This window comes from Heteronotia binoei, chromosome 1, assembly GCF_032191835.1.
Source record: "Heteronotia binoei isolate CCM8104 ecotype False Entrance Well chromosome 1, APGP_CSIRO_Hbin_v1, whole genome shotgun sequence".
Classification (NCBI taxonomy): domain Eukaryota; kingdom Metazoa; phylum Chordata; class Lepidosauria; order Squamata; family Gekkonidae; genus Heteronotia; species Heteronotia binoei.
The window spans coordinates 264,689,326-264,712,358 of record NC_083223.1 but is presented as its reverse complement, the minus strand read 5'-3'; the positions used below and the strand labels follow the sequence as shown (position 1 = coordinate 264,712,358).

General features: G+C 48.8%; 1 protein-coding gene across 1 annotated transcript in view; it reads left to right on the top strand.

Annotated features, from left to right (window-relative positions):
• HCN3 (hyperpolarization activated cyclic nucleotide gated potassium channel 3) overlaps positions 1-23,033 on the top strand; it is a 52,528-nt gene that overhangs the window by 27,321 nt on the left and 2,174 nt on the right. The window contains exons 4-7 of the mRNA XM_060255185.1: positions 8,429-8,647; positions 11,338-11,484; positions 15,328-15,568; positions 16,846-17,010. Of these exons, the coding sequence (XP_060111168.1) occupies positions 8,429-8,647; positions 11,338-11,484; positions 15,328-15,568; positions 16,846-17,010 (772 nt within the window). The remainder of the gene's footprint in view (positions 1-8,428; positions 8,648-11,337; positions 11,485-15,327; positions 15,569-16,845; positions 17,011-23,033) is intronic.

Here is a 23,033-nt window from a genome sequence, read left to right as displayed (position 1 = left end):
GTAGCCAATCCTCCAAGAGAAGGAGAAGAAGACTGTAAATTTATACCTTGCCCTTCTCTCTGAATCAGAGTCTTGGAGCGGCTTACAATCGCCTATATCTTCTCCCCCCACAACAGACACCCTGTGAGGTGGGTGGGGCTGAGAGGGCTCTCACAGCAGCTGCCCTTTCGAGGACAGCTCTGTGAGAGCTATGGCTGGTTGACTCAAGGCCATTCCAGCAGCTGCAAGTGGAGGAGTGGGGAATCAAATGCGGCTCTCCCAGATAAGAGTCCACGCACTTAACCACTACACCAAACTGGCTGTCTTGTGTGGCTCTCAAAGCCCCCACCGTCCTTTCCGTCAGCTTGGAAAAGACATTTGTATTTTTAAACCGCTTCTCCTAGCCAAGCCAGCTGGTGGCTTGGAGAATGCATAAGTGATTACAAGTCTCTTAGTAAACTCCAGGAGGATTGGCTACGTCAGGGTTGTGTGGTCTAATATGCAAAGGAATCCCTGCTACACACACACAAAAAAAGCCCTGCTTCCGTTCCTCAGAGTGCTCCTCGCTCGAGGAGAAGGTTGGAATCCAATGGCACCTTTATGACCAATGAAATTTAATTCTGGGTATAAGCTTTTGGGTGCATGCACATTTCTTCAGATGCGTGAAGAAGTCTGCACACATCCAGAAGCTTATGCCCTCAGCCGGAGGTCATTTTGTAGAAAAATAGGTGGTGGAGATCATTAGCATAACTCATTAGCATATGCTCCCCCCACCCCAGCCAAAAGCAACCCAATGTAAGAAAGGAGAGCCCTGGGCAAGTGAGGCCTGCTTGGGCTGGCTAGAGATCCAGCCACCCCAAGCAGGCCTCGCTCGCCTGGGGCTCTCCTGGGCTGCCCTTCCCCCCCAGTCAAAAGGCCAGCAAACCACCCACTGCCCAAAATCACATAAGAAGTGGAGAAAGGATGGCGCGGGCTTCTCCGGGGGTTAATGAGGGCTGATGGGGCCTGGCAAAGGCCCTGGTGGCTGGCTGGCTGCCCGCTCTCCTAATCCAGGGATTGTTATGCAGCAGCACCTACTATTCAATGGACAAAGTAGGTGGGGAGGAAGAGGGGGAACCCTCAGAAAAGTTCAGGAGCTGTGCTCCTGTGAGCTCCTGCTGAATCTGAGGCCTGCCCCAAAATAAACTCTATTTGGTCTCAGAGGTGCCATGGGACTCAAACTTGTTCTATTGCTTTAGACCAACACAGCTACCTCACCAGCATCTGTCTTCAGCGGAAAGTGAATTGTCAGTGGAATGGATCCGCAGGATCCGGCCTCATCCGCTGCGATTGATACGCTAGCTGCCTCTCTTTGCCGTCATCTCAGAGGAAAGCGTGAGGGAATTCCTGCTCCTTCTCCACGCTCTTGATGCAGAACAAGCAGCAGACGCTGTATCAATACAGTGCCCTCAGCTGGCAGAACTGGCAAACAGTTTGTACTGGACAAAAAAATCACACTTTGTAATGTGTCCTTGCTAAGGATGGAATTCTAGCAGGAGCGCCTTTGCATATTAGGCCACGCCCCCAAGATGTAGCCAATCCTCCAAGAGCTGACAGGGCTCTTAGTACAGGGCCTACTGTAAGCTCCAGGAGGATTGGCTGCATCAGAGGGGTGTGGCCTAATATGCAAAGGAGCTTCTGCTAGAATTCCACCCCTGGTCCTTACATTGACCTGGATGATCCAGGCTAGCTCGATCTCAGCAGATTTAGGAAAGTGAAGCAGGGTCAGCCTTGGTTAGTATTTGGCTGGGAGACCCCCAAGGAATTCTAGGGTCGCTGCACAGAGGCAGGCAATGGCAATCCAGCTCTGTTCATCTCTTGCTTTGAAAGCCTACAGAGAGAGTGTCACTCATTTGTTACGAGGGCCGGATCTGACATAAATGAGACTTTGTTGGACAGGACCGTGTGTATCAAAATGTAATGCCAGGTAGCAGAGATAAACACAAATATTTTCTATATTTCCTATATGATCGAGGGAACTGGGCAAAGGAAGCTCTGGCTCTTTCCCTCCCTCCCCAGGGGATGAGGAGGGGATGGAACCTTAGCCAATAGATGGGAAAAGGGCTTGGGCTCAGTAGCTCTGCTGTGCGATTGAGAGAGCCTGGTAAAGCAAGATCTCCCTCCGCTCCCTCCTCCCCAAGGGAGGAGCCTCAGCCAATGGAGAAAATTTTACAGGCTTTGCTCTGTAGCTCCTGTGCGATTAAGCAAGACTGGCAAAGCAAGCTGTGACGTAGAAGGAAACAAGAGAGAGGGAGAAGAAAGCAGACTTGCTCGCGGGCCTGATAAGAACCCTCCAGGACCAGATCTGGCCCCAGGGATGCATGTTTGACACCCCTGCTCTACAGGGTACTTGGATGGGAGACCTCCAAGGAAGTCCGGAGTTTGCTGGGCAGAGGCAGGCGATGACAAACCACCCCTGAACACCTCTTGCCATGAAAACTCCATGGGTCAGCTGCCACTTGCTAATACATTCTGCCACCAGTTCGTTCTCGGGACTTTCAGTGGGTCCCCTATGAGCCAAAAGAAGACTTTGCAGACTGAGAACATTTTTGTGCTCCTGCTAACTTCCTTGGGTGCAGGAACAATGGCGTTCCATCGGCCGTTTGTCAGTTCTAACAAGTCCTTTCTTAGCAAAATACTCGATCCCTCTTCAGGAGATAATTTTTGCCCCCACCGGACAGACTCGTCGCCTCGATTGCTGTAAATTGCTTGCTAATAGCTTTACATGTTTTTCATTCTGAAGGAACTCGGTCCAGCACACGTGGGTCTCCCCCTTCTCCGTGTTAACCTCACAACAACCCTGTGAGGTAGGTCAGGCAGAGATAGAGGGACTGACCGGAGATCCCCTAGCACAGTGGTCTTCGAGCCATGAGTGTGGACCTATAGGCAGGTAGTTCAACCTCTGCCTGTTCATCTATGGCTTGCGAATCTCTGTATCGATAGCATGTTCCCCCCACCCCACTTTTAGGATGGACCTGCTATCAGTGATAGGGTTGCCAGACCCCCTGGTCCAGGCGAGGGTCTCCCAATTTGGGGCGCTCCTCTCCCCCTCCCCAAATGACCCCTTCTTACCTCCAGGAAGCAGGAAATAAACATGACAGGCCTGCCCACGCAACCAGGAAGCGATGCAGGCAAGTTGGGGATGTCAGGCAGTGACTTTCAGGTTTTGGGGCAAAACTCTGTGATTTGCAGCTAATTTTATCATAGAATTTTGCCCCCCAAATCACAGTGTTGTTGCTTGTTGTCCCTGACATGCGTGTCGTGGAGCTCCTCCCCTCTCCCATAAAGTTCCCTCCCACTCCCCATTAGTGCATTGTTGGGATAGGGCTGCCAAGCTCCCGCCGGGGGTGCAGGATCCTCTTCCCTGGAGGGCCCCAACCTGCCGGCAGGGAGCAGGCCGCTGGGGGGATCCCCGCCCCCCAAAAGTCCTGTCAGTGCGTGCCGTCCCTGGCACGATGACACCACCCAGAAGTGATGTCATCACACAGGGATGTAATGTGGGGACGCTCTAGGAGTCACTCTAAAAACTCTATGGTACCATAGAGTTTTACTGCGAATCCTAGAGTGTTTCTGGTGTGACACTTTAGGAATCGTGTTAAAACTCGATGGTACCATAGAGTTTCGTCATGAGTCCTAGAGTGCCGCTGGCACAATGCCCTGGCATGACGACATCCCTTCCGGGCGCCATCATAGCACCATGCGCGCTTTCCGCACACAAGGAACAAGTCCCCCACCGCAGTGGCGGAGGGACTTGGCAACCCTACGTTGGGACCTGGCAACCCTAATCAGTGAGCACTTCCAGAGAGCAGGGCTGCATGTTTCTTTTGCGTGCATGCTGACTGCTGCACGTTCTCTGCATGCATGCCAGCTGAGCTGCTGGGCCACAAGGCAAGGTCACTAAGCGTTGGAGAGGATTGCTTTCCAGGACAGGCTGTTTCAGACACCCTGGCTCCTCCTCTTCCCATCACATGACTGTACTGCCATGTGACTTCCTGCTGCATCCTTGCAGCTCAGTGAGGGGGTTAAAGAGGAGTCCTGTTCCTGAAAAGGTTGAGACCCCAACGTAGTGAGGCTCATAGTGGAAGGAAGAGTGTGAACCCCTGTCTCCTCAGCTGCCTATAGTATCTCACGATTGCTCATTTAGGGGGCAGGGCCGTTGCTCAGTCCTAAATGATATGCTGTGCATGGAGAACAGGGGGGTGCAACTGGAATGCATGAAGTTACCATGTACTCAATCAGACCATACCACTGGTGCATCAGGTTCAGTATTATCTATTCCAGAGGTCTCCAGAGTGGCACCTAGGGTTGCCAATCCCCAGGTGGGGGCAGGGGATTCCCCGGTTTGGAGGCCCTCCCCCCACTTCAGGGTTATCTGAAAGCGGAATGGGGGAGGGAAATGTCTGCTGGACACTCCATTATTCCCTATGGAGACCAGTTCGTATAGGGTATAACGGAGAATTGATCTATGGGTGTCTGGGGCTCGGGGGGTGCTTTTTGAGCTAGAGGCACCAAATTTTCAGCATAACATCTCCTGCCTCCCTCAAAACAGCCCCCAAGTTTAAGAAATATTGGGGACAAGGGAGTTCAGTTCTATGAGCCAAAAAGAAGGTGCCCTTATCCTTTATTGTTTCCAGATTGGGGGGAAGGCATTTAAAAGGAGTGCAGTTCCTTTAAAGGTGATGGCCAGAACTCTCTTTGGAGTTCAATTGTGCTTGTCACAACCTTGCTCCTGGCTCCACCCCCAAAGTCACCTGGCTCCACCCTCAAAGTCCTCAGATATTTCTTGAGTTGGACTTGGCAACCCTAGTGGTACCTGTGGGCACAATGGTGCCCAATGACACCATTTTTGGTGCCCGCCAAGTGTTTTTAGAAAGCAGCCATGGCTGGGTTGTGTGTTTTTCCCAGCAAGGCTTCTGATTGGCTGCTGGAGGTTTTGATCGACAGTGCAGGTTTTTAGAAACACTGGCTTTGGCAGTAGCTGCCACCACAGTACAAAGTGGTTTTTTGGCCACTGTGTGACACAGAGTGTTGGACTGGATGGGCCTTTGGTCTGGTCCAACATGGCTTCTCTTATGTTCTTATGTTCTTAAATATCTTCCCTGATTGACTGAAGGTGAGCGGAGGCAACCATTTTGTGTCTGGCTCCACTTCCTGCAGCAGCCATATTTGGCAGCCATCTTGTGGCTGCACTTGTCATGCCGTGTCAAAGATGCCCTCAGGCTTAAAAGTGTTAGGGAACCCTGGTCTACCCAGACTGTCGGTGGCTCCCCAAAGTCTCAGGTAAATGGTCTTTTACATCAACTCCTACCTGATTTTTTTAAGTAAAGGGGATGGGGATTGGACCTGGAGCTTCTCGCAGGTAGGCACGCCAGCCTCCAAGTGGGACCCGGGGATCCCCCAGAATTACAGCTCAGACTAAAGAGATCAGTTCCTCTAAAGCAGGGGGTTTTTTGTGCAGCAGAAACTCCTTTGCATATTAGGCCACACACCTCTGATGTAGCCAATCCTCCAAGAGCTGACGGCTCTTAGTACAGGGCCTCCTGTAAGCTCCAGGAGGATTGGCTACATCAGGGAGGTGTGGCCTAATATGCAAAGAAGTTCCTGCTACAAAAAAAGTCCTGTTCTGAAGAAAATGGATGCTTCGGACTCTGAGGCATTGTACCCCACTGAGGTAGGTCCCTGTCCTCCCCAGGTTCCATCACTGAATCTCCAGGAGTTTCCCAACGTGGATCTGGCAGCCCCGTGCCCCACTAGTGGCCAGGGGTGACTTGGCAACCCTTCCTGAAGGGCTTTTTTTGGTAGCAGGGACGTCTTTACATTTTAGGCCACACCCCTTGATGCAGCCAATCCTCCAAGAGTTTACAGTAGGCCCTGTAAGAAGAGCCCTGTAAGCTCTTGGGGGATTGGCTACATCAGGGGTGTGTGGCCCAGGGATGGAATTCTAGCAGGAGCAACTTTGCATATTAGGCCACACCCCCTGATGTAGCCAATCCTCCAAGAGCTTACAGTAGGCCCTGTAAGAAGAGCCCTGTAAGCTCTTGGGGGATTGGCTACATCGGGGGGGGGGGGGATTTGGCTCAATATGCAAAAGAGTTCCTGCTACCAAAAAAGTGCTGCCTACCTGCATGCCAAGCAGATATTCTACCACTGAGCCATGAGCCCTCCCCTGATTTGTGGCTCCAGGGTCAGATAGCCAGGTCCCTCCAGGGGGTGGTAGGGCATGAGCAGTGAGCATACCAGGAGCTGGGAGTTCCTTCGCCCGTTTCAGTGATGTGCTCATGTGACTTCCATTGTGACCAGGAAATGACATTGGCAAGTCAGGGATGTCAAGACAATGCTCTAGTTCAGGGGCGGCCAACAGTAGCTCTCCAGATATTTTTTGCCTACAACTCCCATCAGCCCCAGCTATCAGCCATGCTGGTTGGGGCTGATGGGAGTCGTAGGCAAAAAACATCTGGAGAGCTACCGTTGGCCGCCCCTGCATCTAGTTTTTGTGATCTGCACTGTGTGGCTGACATTGAGCGGCGGCAATCCTTTGGTGGCCGGCTCCGCCTCCTGTGGAGGTCATTATGTGGCTGCATCCACCATGCTGCGTCTGGATCCCAAATGAGAGCCAGCTTGGTGTAGTGGTTAAGTGTGCCGACTCTTATCTGGGAGAGCTGGGTTTGATTCCCCACTCCTCCACTTGCACCTGCTGGAATGGCCTTGGGTCAGCTGTAGCTCTCACAGGAGTTGTCCTTGAAAGGGCAGCTGCTGCGAGAGCCCTCTCAGCCCCACCCACCTCACAGGGTGTCTGTTGAACATATGAACATATGAAGCTGCCTCATACTGAACCAGACCCTTGGTCCATCAAAGTCAGTACTGTCTTCTCAGACTGGCAGCGGCTCTCAAGGGTCTCAAGATGAGGTTTTTCACACCTATTTGCCTGGACCCTTTTTTGGAGATGCCAGGGATTGAACCTGGGACCTTCTGCTTCCCAAGCAGATGCTCTGCCACTGAGCCACCGTCCCTCCCCTGTTGTGGGGGAGGAAGATAAAAGATAAAAGGAGATTGTAAGCTGCTCTGAGACTGAAATTCGGAGTGGAGGGTGGGATATAAACCCAGTATCATCATCATCTTCTTCTTAAATGTCCCTGCAAGATCAAAAAAAGGTTAAGGACCCCTGCTCTGGAAGGTGAAATCCGATCTATAATTAGCATGGCTTAGCCCAGTGTCTGAGTTTACCCAGTGTCGTAACAGATACCTATTGACAGGGGGGGGGGGTTGTAGCAGGAACTCCTTTGCATATGAGGCCACACACCCCGATGTAGCCAGTCCTCCAGGAGCTGTACAATAGGCCCTGTACAAAGAGCCCTGTAAACTCTTGGAGGATTGGCTACATCAGGTTGGTGTGGCCTAATATGCAAAGGAGTTCCTGCTACAAGAAAAGCCCTGCTTATTGATAATAATGCTGATGATTCAGTCGGCTCGATAACCAACTGAGAGGAAGGTGTTGAATCACCTCAGCGTTCTGTAAGCTGCCATCCGTTGAAAATGAATCTCTAAGATGGAATCGTCCACAGCAGCTATTAGCCCCCCTTTGCTACGTTGGTTATTTTATTCCTGGCATGTAAATGGTCTGAAAAAAATTTTGGCAGCTGAGCAATCACCTAATCAGTCATCTAGTTCTGTTTTCTGTTTCCAGCAGTGGCTGGCTATCGAATAAACCCGGTTGCTTGTCTCTAGAAGCTGGGGTTCAGAGGTAGGCTGCCTCTGGACGTGGAGGATCCAGTCTGGTTAATGCCCAACTAATCTGTCATGAATCCATCTAATAGCCATGGAGGCTGAGGATAGACTGCCTATTCCAGCATCCTGTTTCCAAAAGTAGCCAGCCAGCAGTTCCCAAATATGGTAGGATGGGAGGATTCCAGTTTGGTGTAGTGGTTCAGTATGCGGACTCTTATCTGGGAGAACCGGGTTTGATTCCCCACTCCTCCACTTGCACCTGCTGGAATGGCCTCGGGTCAGCCATAGCTCTGGCAGAGCTTGTCCTTGAAAGGGCAGCTGCTGTGAGAGCCCTCTCAGCCCCACCCACCTCACAGGGTATCTGTTGTGGGGGGGAGAAGACATAGGAGATTGTAAGCCGCTCTGAGTCTCTGATTCAGAGAGAAGGGCGGGGTATAAATCTGCAATTCTTCTTCTTCCTCCCAATTCTGTTATGATTTTTGCTGTGCTTGGCACTTTTGAAATTTTTTAAAAAAAGAATGAACCCCCCCCCCCAAACCCAAAGTTTATGAACTTTCTAATTGGTCACCTGGAGGTGGTCTACACTCCCCCTAATGACCAGCTGTTTGCAGACCACCTTCTCCTCCCACGCACACATACCTGTTGCTGAACCGTGGTGCAATTCCTTTCTCTCTCTGCCCCGCAGAACGACTCTTGGGGGAAACAGTACTCCCACGCGCTCTTCAAGGCCATGAGTCACATGCTGTGCATCGGCTACGGGCAGCAGGCGCCCGAGGGCATGACTGACGTTTGGCTGACGATGCTGAGTATGATAGTGGGCGCCACCTGTTACGCCATGTTCATCGGCCACGCAACAGCGCTCATCCAGTCTCTGGACTCCTCCCGTCGCCAGTACCAGGAGAAGGTGAGAAAGGGAGATGGGTGCGAAGGACTAGTCTGTCTGTCTGGAGAGCCAGTTTGGCATAGTGGTTAAGTGTGTGGACTCTTATCTGGGAGAACCGGGTTGGATTCCCCACTCCTCCACTCGCAGCTGCTGGAATGGCCTTGGGTTAGCCATAGCTCTCGTAGGAGTTGTCCCTGAAAGGGCAGCTGCTGTAAGAGCTCTCTCAGCCTCACCTACCTCACGGGGTGTCTGTTGTGGTGGTAGTGGGGAGGTAAAATGAGACTGTGATCACTCTGAGACTCTGAGATTCAGAGTATAGGACAGGATATAAATCCAATATCTTCTTCTTTCGTTGACTTCAGTGGGGACCCAAAGCAGCGGACTTCTTTCTCCTTTCCTCTGTGCTAATTCTCACAACAGCCCTATGAGGTAGCTTGGGTGGAGAGAGAAAGTGGCCGGCCCGAGGTCACCCAGCTTCAGATTCAGTGGGGATTCAAACCCAGGCCTCCCAGAACCTAGCCAATCATAGAAGAATCATAGAGTTGGAAGGGACCTCCAGAGTCATCTAGTCCAACCCCCTGCACAATGCAGGAAACCCACAAATACCTACCCCAGTCTGACACACTTTAACTATGCTTCAGAGAGCCAGTGGGTCAAGAGCAGGGGATTCTAATCTGGAGAAGCAGGTGTGATTTCCCCACTCCTCCTCCCCATGCAGCCAGCTGGGTGGCAACTCACAGTTCTCTCACTCAGCCCCCACCTTGCCTCACAGGGCGTCTGTTGTGGGGAGAGGAAGGGAAGGCGATTGTAAACCACTCTGAGACTCCAGGTGAAGGGAGGAGTATAAACCCAATCTCTTCCTTTTGTACACTGCGCTGTCTTCAGAAGCTGGGGTTCAGAGGTAGACTGTCTCTGGACATGGAGGAGCCAGTCTGGTTAATAACAATCTGTCACGAATAGCCCCGGAGGATTAGACCGCCTAGTCTGGCATCCTATTTCCAAAGGTAGCCAGCCATTAGTTCCCAAGTATTGTAAGAGAAGAAGAAGAAGAAGAGGAAGAAGAAGAAGAAGAAGAAGAAGAAGAAGAAGAAGAAGAAGAAGAAGAAGAAGAAGAAGAAGAAGAAGAAGAAGATGATATTGGATTTATATCCCGCCCTCCACTCCGAAGAGTCTCAGAGCGGCTCACAATCTCCTTTACCTTCCCCCCCCACAACAGACACCCTGTGAGGTAGATGAAGATATTGGATTTATATCCCGCCCTCCACTCCGAAGAGTCTCAGAGCGTCTCACAATCTCCTTTACCTTCCTCCCCCACAACAGACACCCTGTGAGGTAGATGAAGATATTGGATTTATATCCTGCCCTCCACTCCGAAGAGTCTCAGAGTGGCTCATAATCTCCTTTACCTTCCCCTCCCCCACAACAGACCCCCTGTGAGGTAGATGAAGATATTGGATTTATATCCCGCCCTCCACTCCGAAGAGTCTCAGAGCGGCTCACAATCTCCTTTACCTTCCTCCCCCACAACAGACACCCTGTGAGGTAGATGAAGATATTGGATTTATATCCCGCCCTCCACTCCAAAGAGTCTCAGAGCGGCTCACAATCTCCTTTCCCTTCCTCCCCCACAACAGACACCCTGTGAGGTGGGTGGGGCTGGAGAGGGCTCTCACAGCAGCTGCCCTTTCAAGGACAACCTCTGCCAGAGCTATGGCTGACCCAAGACCATTCCAGCAGGTGCAAGTGGAGGAGTGGGGAATCAAACCCGGTTCTCTCAGATAAGAGTCCACACACTTAACCACTACACCAAACTGGCTCTCTGGTTTGATTCCCAATTCTGCTGTGATCTTTGCAGCGTTCAGCACTTTCACCTCCTGCTCACCAGTTCCCCTGGAGAAAATGGCTGCCTTGGAAGGCGGACTCTATGACATCATACCTCCTTAAGCTCCTCCCTCCCTAAACCCCACCCTCCTCAGGCTCCGCCCCCAAGACCTCCAGGAATTTCCCACCCTAGAACTGGCTGCCCTACCTGTAGATCATATTCATTGCTGTTGTTCTTTGTCATTTCAACCACTTTCCTGAAAATGAAATAACTATTATTTTATTGCGTGAGGGACCAAATGTTCAGCTAGTCATAATCTGTCACACAAACACCTCTCTCGCCTGAAAAGAGGACAGGGTCTCACTCCTGCTGAAGCTATGCCCTGCGTGGTGTAACGGTTAAGAGCGGTGGATTCTAAGCTGGAGAACTGGGCTTGATTCCCCACTCCTCCTCCGCACGAAGCCCACTGGGTGACCTTGGGCAAGTCACAGTTTCTCTCAGGACTTTCTCAGCCCCACCTACCCCACAAAGCTCCTGTTGTGGGTTGGGGAGAAGAGGGGAAGGTGATTGTAAGCTGCTTTGAGAATCTTTAGGGTAGAGAAAAGCAAATATAAAAACCAATTCTTATTCCTCCTCTCCTTTTCCTTCTTCTCCTTCTCCTCCTCCCCCTCCTCCCATCTTCTCCCCTCTTCCTCCTCCTCTTCTCTTCTCCTCCTGTTCGCCTTCTCTTCTCTTCTCTTCTCTTCCTCCTCCTCCTCTTCTTCTTTTCTTTTCCTCTTCCTCTCCTTCCTCTTCCTCCCTCTTCCTCCTCCTCTTCTTCTCCTTCTCCTTTTCCTTCTCCTCCTCCTTCTCCTTCTCCTCATGTTCTCTTCGGTCTCTTTCCCTGCAGTACAAGCAAGTGGAACAATACATGTCCTTCCATAAGTTGCCAGGAGACACACGCCAGCGAATCCACGAGTACTATGAGCACCGTTACCAGGGCAAGATGTTTGACGAGGAGAACATCCTTGGGGAGTTGAGTGAACCTTTGAAGGAGGTATGCTTCTGGCAGCATCTCTCATGAGTTTGAGAGGGCCATTAATATTTGGGAAGATGGACTACTGTGGATGGTCACACCAAGGTTTGGTTTGAGCAAGGGCTTCACAACTACATTAGGTGATCCTTGATGGGTCAGGCCCAAAATCCATCTAGTCCAGCATCCTGTCTCACACAGTGGCCAACCAGTTCTTCTGGAGGGCCAACAACAGGGCAGAGAGGCCAAGGCCTTCCCCTCATAAGAACATCAGAAGGGCCCTGCTGAATCAGACCAGTGAGGGGCCATCTAGTCCAGCCTCCTGTCTCACACAGTGACCAGCCAGTTCTTCTGGAGGGCCAGCAACAGGGCATAGAGGCTGAGGCCTTCCTCTCATAAGAACATCAGAAGAGCCCTGCTGGATCAGACCAGTGAGGGTCCATCTAGTCCAGCATCCTGTCTCACACAGGGACCTCAACCAGTTCCTCTGGAGGCCAATAACAGGGTAGAGAGGCCAAAGCCTTCCCCTCATAAGAACATTGGAAGAGCCCTGCTGGATCAGACAAGTGAGGGTCTATCTAGTCCAGCTTTCTGTCTCACACAGTGGTTCCAACCAGTTCCTCTGAAGGGACAACTACAGGACAGAGAGGCCAAGGCCTTCCCCTCATAAAAACATGAGCTCTACTGGATCAGACCAGTGGTCCATTTAGTCCAGCATTCTGTCTCACACAGTGGCCAACCTGACCCCCACCACTCAAAAAAGGGCCTATAAATAGAGCCTGAAGGCCTCAGTCCTCCATTGAAGTCTGACCACACCATCTGGTATTTGGAGGTCTGCTTCCCCTCAACATAGAGGTTCCATTTAAGTATCAGAGCGAATAGATAGACCTATCACTGAAAGATTACTTCTGTCCACTTTTTAATTCAGTCTAAGTCAATAACCATCACCACATCCTGTGGAAATAAATGCTATAAGTAAATTGTATATTGTGTGATAAATGACTGGTTTGCGCTAAATCTAATCACTATCTAGAACTGTTTGTGTCCAGTGGCACCTTTAAGACCTACAAAGTTTAATTCTGGGTATAGTCTTTCATGGGCATGACCACCTGAGTGTGTATGTACATGAAAGCTTACCTTGATTAAAAAACTGTATACACGCACCAGCTGCCAAGTTAAGTACAACCTCCAGGGCAATCTAACTTCGGAAATTCCAATTTGTAAGGGTGTGAAACAGGGCTGTATCCTCGCCCCAGCACTTTTTAATCTTTTTTAAAATGATCTACCCCCTGTTTTATATGCAATCGATGGGCATGCCCCTAAAATTGCTCACCGTCACGTTCCCATCCTTTTGTATGCGGATGATGCCGTCTTACTGTCATGTTCCCAAATTGGATTGAGGCGTCTATTACACCAAGTTATGACCTACCTCAATAACGAGTTAACCCTGAATTATGGGAAAACAAAGATTTTAGTTTTCTCTAAATCTTGGAAGCAACAATTATGGTCAGTCCAGGGAAACCCTATTGAACAGGTCAAAAGTATCAAATATCTGGGGATTAATTTTTCCTATAACGGGAACTGGGCAACCCATCGCAAGTGCGCTCTAACAGTGGCAAGAACTAGTGCCTTGGCTATTGCCCGTTTCTTTTATTTGAAAGGGAACCGATATGTCCCTTTGGCCCTAAGAGCTTTTAATGCGAAATCTAGCCCCCAACTTTTATATGGTGCCCCTATATGGATCAGTGCCTTTGATCACACCACTGAAGGCCTACAATCCTTCTTTTTGAGGAAAATTTTGGGACTACCCAACTGTGTTCCTTATGCTGCAATTTGCATGGAAACTGGACTGTTGCTGCTGGAAACTCGCGCCTGGCTTTTGACCTTTAAGTTTTGGCTGCGCCTTTTATTTAATTCTGATCAGAATTCTTTCACCTTTTTGATGCTGATGGATCATCATGCATCCAAATGGTTGACCCTGATCCAAAAGAAAATCGCATCCATAGGAATTTCCTTGGATGCATTTTATTTATCCTCTGCTTCCGCGGTATTTCAATCCATCAAACGTAGACTACTAGATATCCAGTTGCAACATCTAACTGAGGCAGCTCGGAAAACTTGCTCCCCAAGCTATCTGGGTTTATCCCAGATTCCTGGGCTTTTAGCTCCCTATTTCCTCTTTTTAACTGATCCTCCCCAAAGAAGAGCATTCATGCTGGCTAGATTTAATGCATTACCATCGGCCATCCTTTTCGGAAGATACCACAGAATCCCCCGCAATCTTAGACGATGCCCTTGTAGTCAAGGAGTCATCGAAACGGTCCCTCGTGTTCTTTTGGACTGCCCTTTTTATAGCAGTCCACGCGCAAGATATCTAGATTCACTGCTTTCTGACCATCAAGACCTTTCTGACAATGCCAAGGTTCGTTTTCTACTCCACGGGAAACACAACTTTGTCACTACTCACGTTGCTTGCTTTTTACAGGTTGCGATCCAAATCAGAGAGGCTTTTACTCATGCATAGCTTACTGCTATTTTATGTCATTTAACTTTTGCTGGTTTTTTCTAAGGTTTTATTATATTCTATAGTGTCAGTGTTGGTTTTAAAGTATACTGTATTTTTGTATCAATGCCAATAAAGGTCTATGGTATGGTATGGTATGGTACATGAAAGCTAATACCCAGAATTAAACTTTGTTGGTCTTAAAGGTGCCATTGAACTCCAAATTTTGTTCTGTTGGTTGTTGTAGATTTTCCAGGCTGTATGGCTGTGGTCTTGGCATTGTAGAACCTGATGTTTTGCCCAGGACCAGCAACTGTGACCAGCATCCTTAGAGGTATAACACAGAAGGCTAGAGTTCTCTCTGTGTCAAAGTGAGAAGAAGATGGTAGGCAGGTAGTTTATATCTACTCAGGAAGGTGGGGTAGGGCTGTGTCGTTATCTTGTAGGAGTTTCCCAGGCTGTGACATGCTAATGGAGGAGGTTTCCTGAGGAGGTTCTTTTCCATATGGATTGGGCTGTTGAAATTCTAATCTTATCTGTAGTGCTGTTGTAAGATGTAGAGCAGTGGTCCCCAACCTTTGTGGTGTCAGGGACCTTTTCAGTCTGGGCTCCCACCTGGTGGAATGAGCTCCCCCTGGAGATTCAAGCCCTGTGGGGCTTGTCAAAGTTCCGCAGGGCTTGCAAGATGGAGCTGTTCCGCCAGGCTTTTAACTGACCTGGCGGGCATCCCTTTCAGCCTCATTGCTCCCCTCACCATTTTACACTCATGGTGCTTGTATAGAGTTGATAGTCATTGGCTACACATGCTGTTATATGTTTGCCGCTTACGTCTGAAATAGTGTCTGCCTCTTCTGAATATGCTGCTCTGATTTTATTGAAACTGCTTGATGATGTTTTAATTCTGATGTTTGTTTTTACTGTTGTAAGCTGCCCAGAGCCCACTTGCAGGATAGGGGTGGGGTATAAATAAAAAAATTTAATTTAATTTAATTTACTGCCATTGGCCTGATCCAACATGGCTTCTCTTATGTTCTTCTGTGACACAGAGTGTTGGACTGGATGGGCCATTGGCCTGATCCAACATGGCTTCTCTTCTGTTCTTATGGCCACTGTGTGACACAGAGTGTTGGACTGGATGGGTCATTGGCCTGACCCAACATGGCTTCGCTTATGTTCTTATGGCCACTATGTGACAGAGTGTTGAACTGGATGGGCCACTGGCCTGATCCAACATGGCTTCTCTTATGTTCTTATGGCCACTGTGTGACACAGAGTGTTGGACTGGATGGGCCATTGGCCTGATCCAACATGGCTTCTCTTATGTTCTTAAATTAAATTCCTCCTCTCCCTCCTCCCGCCACCAGGAGATCATCAACTTCAACTGCCGCAATCTGGTGGCCAACATGCCCCTTTTCGCAAATGCCGATCCCAACTTTGTGACCGCCATGTTGACCAAGCTGCGCTTTGAGGTCTTCCAGCCGGCGGACTTCATCATCCGGGAGGGAACCGTGGGCAAGAAGATGTACTTCATCCAACACGGCGTGGTCAGCATCCTGACTAGAGGCTCCAAGGAGATGAAGCTCTCTGACGGTTCCTACTTTGGCGGTATGTTACGGAGCCGGTACTAAATTTCATGCCGAAAATTCAGTGAATGCCCTTTTTTCTTTAAATGAAAGTCTGTGGCTCAAGGACACCCAATAAAAAGTGAGGATTTGAATCTGGGTCTCTCTGGTCAAAGTCCAGCAGTCTAGCCATTACACCACACTGGAAAATAAAGTATTCACGGTTCACACATCTGGTGAAGGGCATTCAATACCTTGAAATCTTACGCAGCAATAAATTTTCAAGGGGAGGGACTGTAGCTCAGTGGTAGAGCATCTGCTTGGTAAGCAGAACGTCCCAGGTTCAATCCCTGGCATCTCCAACTAAACAGGGTCCAGGCAAATTGGTGTGAAAAATCTCAGCTTGAGACCCTGGAGAGCCACTGCCAGTCTGAGTAGACAATACTGACTTTGATGGACCAAGGGTCTGATTCAGTATGAGGCAGCTTCATATGTTCATATATCTTCCCTCCAGAAACGAGATACATATGCAGCTTTTCTTACTGAAAGACCCCTACCTACCATTGTATGTCTGACACTGAGACTCTTTTTCAATGCTTTTTCCTTACCCTCTGCTGGTACTGAGACCGCAGCTCAGATACATATAGATAGGTCAGTTTGCTCAGAGGTGTTCTCTCAAGAGCAGTTCTCTTAGAGCTCCCTTTGCCCCACCTACCTCACAGAGTGTCTGTTGTGGGGAGAGGAAGAGAAGGAGATTGTAAGCTTCGCTGAGATTCCAAGTGAAGGGCAAATATAAATCCAGTCTCCTCCTCCTCCTCTTCTTCTTCGCAACAAAATGCCAATACCAGAGCCAGTTTGGTGTAGTGGTTAAGTGTGCGGACTCTTATCTGGGAGAACCAGGTTTGATTCCCCACTGCTCCACTTGCACCTGCTGGAATGGCCTTGGGTCAGCCGTAGCTCTTACAACGTTGTCCTTGAAAGGGCAGCTGCTGTGAAAGCCCTCTCAGGCCCATCCACCTCACAGGGTGTCTGTTGTGGGGGGAAGAAGATATGGGAGATTGTAAGCCACTCTGAGTCTCTGATTCAGAGACAAGGGCGGGGTATAAATCTGCAATTCTTCTTCTTCTCCTCCTCCTTCTTCTTCCCCCATATGCTTTCTGTAATCCTAGCTCTATTATATCGCTTATTAGATGTCTTGGCCTATTGACTACAGACTGTTCACACTGGGCAATCTGCCTTGAATCTCAAGGGATATAAATAAAACAAAGGTGGGCGTGGACATACAGTTCCTGACCCTGCGTCCCCTCCTCATCCTTGCAGAGATCTGCCTCTTGACGCGGGGCCGGCGCACGGCCAGCGTGCGGGCTGACACCTATTGCCGCCTCTACTCTCTCTCGGTGGACAACTTCAACGAGGTCTTGGAGGAATACCCCATGATGCGCAGAGCCTTTGAAACTGTAGCTATGGACCGGCTGGACCGCATAGGTGAGTGGATGGGCAAAAGCTAGAATGGGGTCCCCAACGTAGTGCCAATGGGCACCACAGCATCTGCCAACACCTTTTCTGGTGCCTGCCGGGAATTTTTAGGAAGCGGGCAGGGTCGTTGGGTAGGGCTTTTGCCCAGCAAGGCTTCTGATTGGCCATCGGAGAGTTGAGTAGCTGTGCAGATTTTCTCAAAAGGTTGTTTCGGCAGCAGCTGCCACCGCAGCACAAGGAGCTGCACTGTGTGACTGAAGTGAAGCTGCGGCAGCCGTTTTATGGCTGGCTCCGCCCCCTGCGGCAGCCATTTTGTTGCTAAGCCCGCCGCGCTATGTCAAATTCCAAATGTGCCCACAGACTCAAAAATTTTAGGGACTCCTGATTTAGGGCATACATATCCTGCATCATCTATGGTTCCACCACCCCAGTGACCTGGCAAGAACCAAGTCCCCTGTCCATGTGTATCTGTCTCTGTCATTTCTGATGGCTGTCATCCCAACTAAAGAAATCTTAGTCAGATACATCGCTAGGATTGAGGAATCCATTGGCCAATGAATGAATTCGCAAGAAATAAAAACAATGCTTCTGAAGCGAAGAGTGTACTTTCTTTGCTTTGAGATGATGTATGCAGGGCTTTTTTTGGTAGAAAAAGCCCAGCAGGGACTCATTTGCATATTAGGCCACACCCCTTGGTGTCACCACTGTCATCACCTTTAAAGCCCTATATGGCCTAGGACCTGCCTACCTGAGGGACCGTCTCTCCCCACATGTTCCCCAGAGAGTACTGAGATCGGGAACCCAAAATCTTCTCGTTGTCCCCGGGCCAAAGGAAGCCCGCCTGAAATCTACTAGGGACAGGGCCTTCTCCGTTATGGCCCCTTCCTGGTGGAACCAGCTGCCGGAAGAGGTGAGGGCCCTGCGGGACCTTGCCCAGTTCCGCAGGGCCTGCAAGACAGCCCTCTTCCGGCTGGCTTATAACTAACCGGCATCCGAAACTGAGTGTAGTTTTATTAGACCGCTGTATGTTTTTTTTTAATGTTTTAACTGTGTAAATTGTATAAAATGTTTAAATTTTTATATTTTTGTTAGATTTTATATGCTGTAAGCCGCCCTGAGCCACTTGGTGGGAAGGGCGGGATATAAATCATAAATGAACTAAACTAAAACTAAAACTGTTTCGCGTAGGGCTTTTTGTAGAAAAAGCCCAGCAGAAATGATTTGCATATTAGGCCACACCCCCTGACATGAAGCCAGACGGAACTGCATTCCTGTAGCAGGAACTCCTTTGCATATTAGGCCACACACCCTGATGTAGCCAATCCTTCTGGAGCTTACAGGAGGCACTGTACTAAGAACCCTGCCAGCTCTTGGAAGATTGGCTTCATCAGGGGGGCATGGCCTAATATGCAAAGGAGGTCTTGCTACAAAAAAGAGCCCCGGTCGCTACACAGAGGAAGGCAAGGACAAAGCACCTTGGAATGTCTCTTTCCTTGAAGTCTCTTGCCTGTGATTGGCTACTAAAAAAAAAAAAAAGGGAGAAGAAGAAAGTTGCTGGGATCACACACACTAAATCAGAGGTGACCAAACTGTGGCTCTTTCCCACAAGTTGTGTGGTTCTCAAAACCCCCACCACCCCATCGGCCAATTTGGAGAAAGCGTTTCTCTCTTTAAATTACTCCTACCAGCCAAGCCGGCCAGCGGCTTGGAGAATGCATTTAAAGTTGCTTTCTTTCCACCTCCCCCATCTATTCCTTCCTTCCTGTCTTATAGCTCTCAAACATCTGCCGTTTGTTCTATGTGGCTCTTAACGTTAAGCAATTTTGGCCACCCGTGCACTAAATAATGCACTCTCGATCCACTTGCCGGTTCACACAGTAAAATCCAGTTGGAAAGTGCACTGGAAGTGGATCGAAAGTGCATTGTTTAGTGTGTGCTGCCACCGCCGCATGTGTCACAGCGGGCTTTGCCTAGTGGAGGTGTTCTCCTGTCTCTTTCATGCTGGAGCGGAGAGGCATTCCCGTCTTAGAAGAGTCACTCCCTCCTGTGTATAAGAGAAGAGAAGAACGGCTCTCCTAAAACCCCACCTGTCATCCGCAGCTCTTACAAGTGCTTGTATTTTTAAGTGCCGTTTAAACATTCCGCTGCACAGTTAATCAGAGGGTACCTTTTTGGGTTGATGAAAAGGATCCCTTTAAACCGATTAATCAGCCCAATGTTGTGGCCCTTTAAAGGAATGGAAGGAAGGAAACTTGTACAAAACTTGTATAAATCCTAAGAGGAAGGGTTGCATCGGGGCTTAGTTCTTGTGCCCTTTCTTACATGCCAGGAAAATGCTGACTGCCACTTTCAATTACTTGAAAGGCTGTCCTATAGAGGATGGGGTGGAATTGTTTTCTGTAGCCCCAGAAGGTAGGACCAGAACCAACGGGTTGAAATTAAATCAAAAGAGTTTCCGGCTCAACATTAGGAAGACCTTCCTGACCGTTAGGGCGGTTCCTCAGTGGAACAGGCTTCCTCGGGAGGTGGTGGGCTCTCCTGCCTTGGAGGTTTTTAAACAGATGGCTAGATGGCCATCTGACAGCAATGAGGATCCTATGAATTTAGGCAGAGGTATTTGTGAGTTTCCTGCATTGTGCAGGGGGTTGGACTAGATGTCCCTGGAGGTCCCTTCCAACTCTATGATTCTATGATCAGTCAGCAATTTTTCTCCAGGCCAGTTTTCCCAGGGATTCTGGAGGTTTTTTGCCATCTTCCAGGCCTGCGGCACGAGGGGAGGGACGGTGGCTCAGTGGTAGAGCATCTGCTTGGTAAGCAGAAGGGCCCAGGTTCAATCCCTGGCATCTCCAGCTAAAAAGGGTCCAGGCAAATAGGTTTGAAAAACCTCAGCTTGAGACCCTGGAGAGCCACTGCCAGTCTGAGTAGACAATACTGACTCTGATGGACCGGGGGTCTGATTCAGTATAAGGCAGCTTCATATGTTCATATGTCACTGAGGATGTGGGGGAGGGAAGGTATTTGAGAATTTCCTGCATTGTGCTTAGGAGTTGGAACTTGATGACCCTGGAGGTCCCTCCCAACTCTAGGATTCTATGACTCTAAGCCAGACTCCTCCTCTCAATCCACTGCAATGATGCTGGCCAAGATCTGAAAATCTCAAAGAGGCAGAGGGAATGTACGATTGCAGTAGAACATAGCATTGGAGGTATTCTATTAGTTTATATGATGCCCGCTAACAGCCCTATATGGCCGAGGATCTGCCTACCTTAGGGACCGTCACTCCCCACATGTTCCCCAGGCCAAGAGAGGCAAGACTAAAAACAACTAGGGAAAGAGCCTTCTCAATCGCTGCCCCCCTTTGGTGGAACCAATTGCCTGAGGAGGTCAGAACCTTGCGGGACCTTGCCCAATTCCGCAAGGCCTGCAAGACAATATTATTTCAGTTAGCTTTCAACTGAAATTGCCAAAATACTAGTTCTAAAGGACGCCTAAGAATACTGAATGCCATTTGTAATTAAATGGTAATTAGCACCAAATTGTTTATATTGTTTTAACTGTTTTAATTGATGTTTGATTTACCTGTTTTATTGTGACTTCACTACGTGTTGTGAGCCGCCCTGAACCTGCTTCGGTGAGGAGGGCAGGATACAAACCGAATAAATTAAACTAAACTAAAACTAAACTTTCCGGGCACTCGCCAAATGTTCTTAGAAAGTGGTCAAGGCTTTTGCCCAGCAGGGTTTCTGATTGTCCATTAGGGTTCTGATTGTCCATTAGGGGTCTGATTGGCCGTGCAGATTTTTTTCCAATGTTGTTTCTGCAGTAGCTTCATGCCAGCCCAAGGATGTTCACTGCATGACTAAAGGTAAGCTGCCTGTAAGCAAGAAAACAACACTTTCGAGCAGGACTTCTTGTCAGCCTCTTATGTTGCAGATCAGGGGCTGGACGGAGAGAGAGTAACTTGACTGAGGCCACTGAGTGAGTCTGTGGCAGAGGTGAACTTTAAATGTCCTAGTTCATTTTGGTAAAGTAGCTTTTGTGTTTTTAGTGCTGAGTATGCAATTGTGCAGCTTGTTACTCTGCATGTACAGAGATATTCCTTCTGGGGCAAGGCATTTGTATTTGGAAAAAGAAGGTTCTGTGGATAAGCCCCTCCCTAAACAAAAACAAAACCCTACCCCTGAAAAGTAGTGGGTCAAATGCTAAAGTGATTCCACCATAGCTTTTTTATTAGCAAAAATCCAACTGAAAACACATGTAGCTAGCCACAACTATATGCACAGAAACGTCACCCAAAACACACCTTCAGCAATAAACAACCCAACAGAAAAACAGATGCTCAGAACTCTCATTTGCATGGACTTCATTCAAACAGATATTCCCTGATTGGCTGGCTCAGCCAGGGCAGTCACTCTGAGTGTAGCTGCAAGGAGCCTCTCAAACAACAGGCTTCATTCAAATGGATATTCCCTGATTGGCTGGCTCAGCAAGGGCAGCCGCTCTGAGTGTAGCTACAAGGAGCCTCTCAAAGATACAGGCTTCATTCAAATGGATATTACTGATTGGCAGGCTCAGCAAGGGCAGGCCACTCTGAGAGTAGCTGCAAGGAGACTCTCAAACAGGTTTCATTCAAATGGATATTACCTGATTGACTGGCTCAGCAAGGGTGGCCAATCTGAATGCAGCTGCAAGGAGCCTCTCCAACAAAGGGTCTTCATTTGAAGCTCCCAGTACACTGCAACCCACTTCCTCTTAGTTACCTCCATTCCAGATTTTGGTGCATAAGAACATTAAAAAAGCCATTTTGGAGCAGGCCAATGGCCCATCCAGTCCAACACTCTGTGTCACACAGTGGCCAAAAAAAATTATATATATATATATATATATATACACACACACGCACACACACTGTGGCTAATAGCCACTCCTCCATATTTTTATCCAATCCCCTCTTGAAGCTGGCTATGCTTGTAGCCGGACACACCTCCTGTGGCAGTGAATTCCACATGTTAATCACCCTTTGGTGAAGAAGTACTTCCTTTTATCCATTTTAACCTGACTGCTCAGCAATTCATCGAATGCCCACAAGTTCTTGTATTGTGAGAAAGGGAGAAAAGTACTTCTTTCTCTACTTTCTCCATCCATGCATTATCTTGTAAACCTCTATCATGTCACCCCGCCGGCGACGTTTTTCCAAGCTAAAGAGTCCCAAGCGTTTTTAACCTTTCTTCATAGGGAAGTGTTCCAAGCCTTTAATCATTCTAGTTGCCCTTCTCTGCACTTTCTCCAATGCTATAATATCCTTTTTGAGGTACAGCGACCAGAATTGCACACAGTACTCCAAATGAGACAGCACCATCGATTTATTTAGGGGCATTATGATACTGGCTGATTTGTTATCAGCTCCCTTCCTAATAATTCCCAGCATGGTGTTGGCCTGTTTTATTGCAATTGCTCACTGTCTTGACATTTTCAAGTGAGTTATCTTACCACGACCCCAAGATCTCTCTTTTGGTCAGTCTCTGCGAGTTCACACCCCATCAACTTGTATTTGTAGCTGGGATTCTTTGGCCCCAATGTGCATTACTTTGCACTTGGCCACATTGAACCTCATCTGCACGTTGACGCCCACTCACCCAACCTCAATAGATCCCTTTGGAGTTCCTCACAATCCTCTCTGGTTCTCACCACCCTGAACAATTTAGTGTCATCTGCAAACTTGGCCACTTCACTGCTCACTCCCAACTCCAAATCATTTATTTTGGCTTTATCTATCATACAGATTTGCAACGATAACTGTCATGGCTTTTGCCAGACTTGAATGAAGATGCTGTGAATTGCCTTAGATAGTCCTAGACGCATGTCTCTCACAAACCAACCATCTGATTCCAGGAGGCAGAAATGACTGTTAACTAGATTAAATCTGTAGTGCCGATTTGTTTTGATCCTTATCTCAAAATAAAGTGACACCTAATGAAATTGAAAAAGAATGAAGTCCTGACCTGGATAGCCCCAAGCAAGCCCTATCTTGT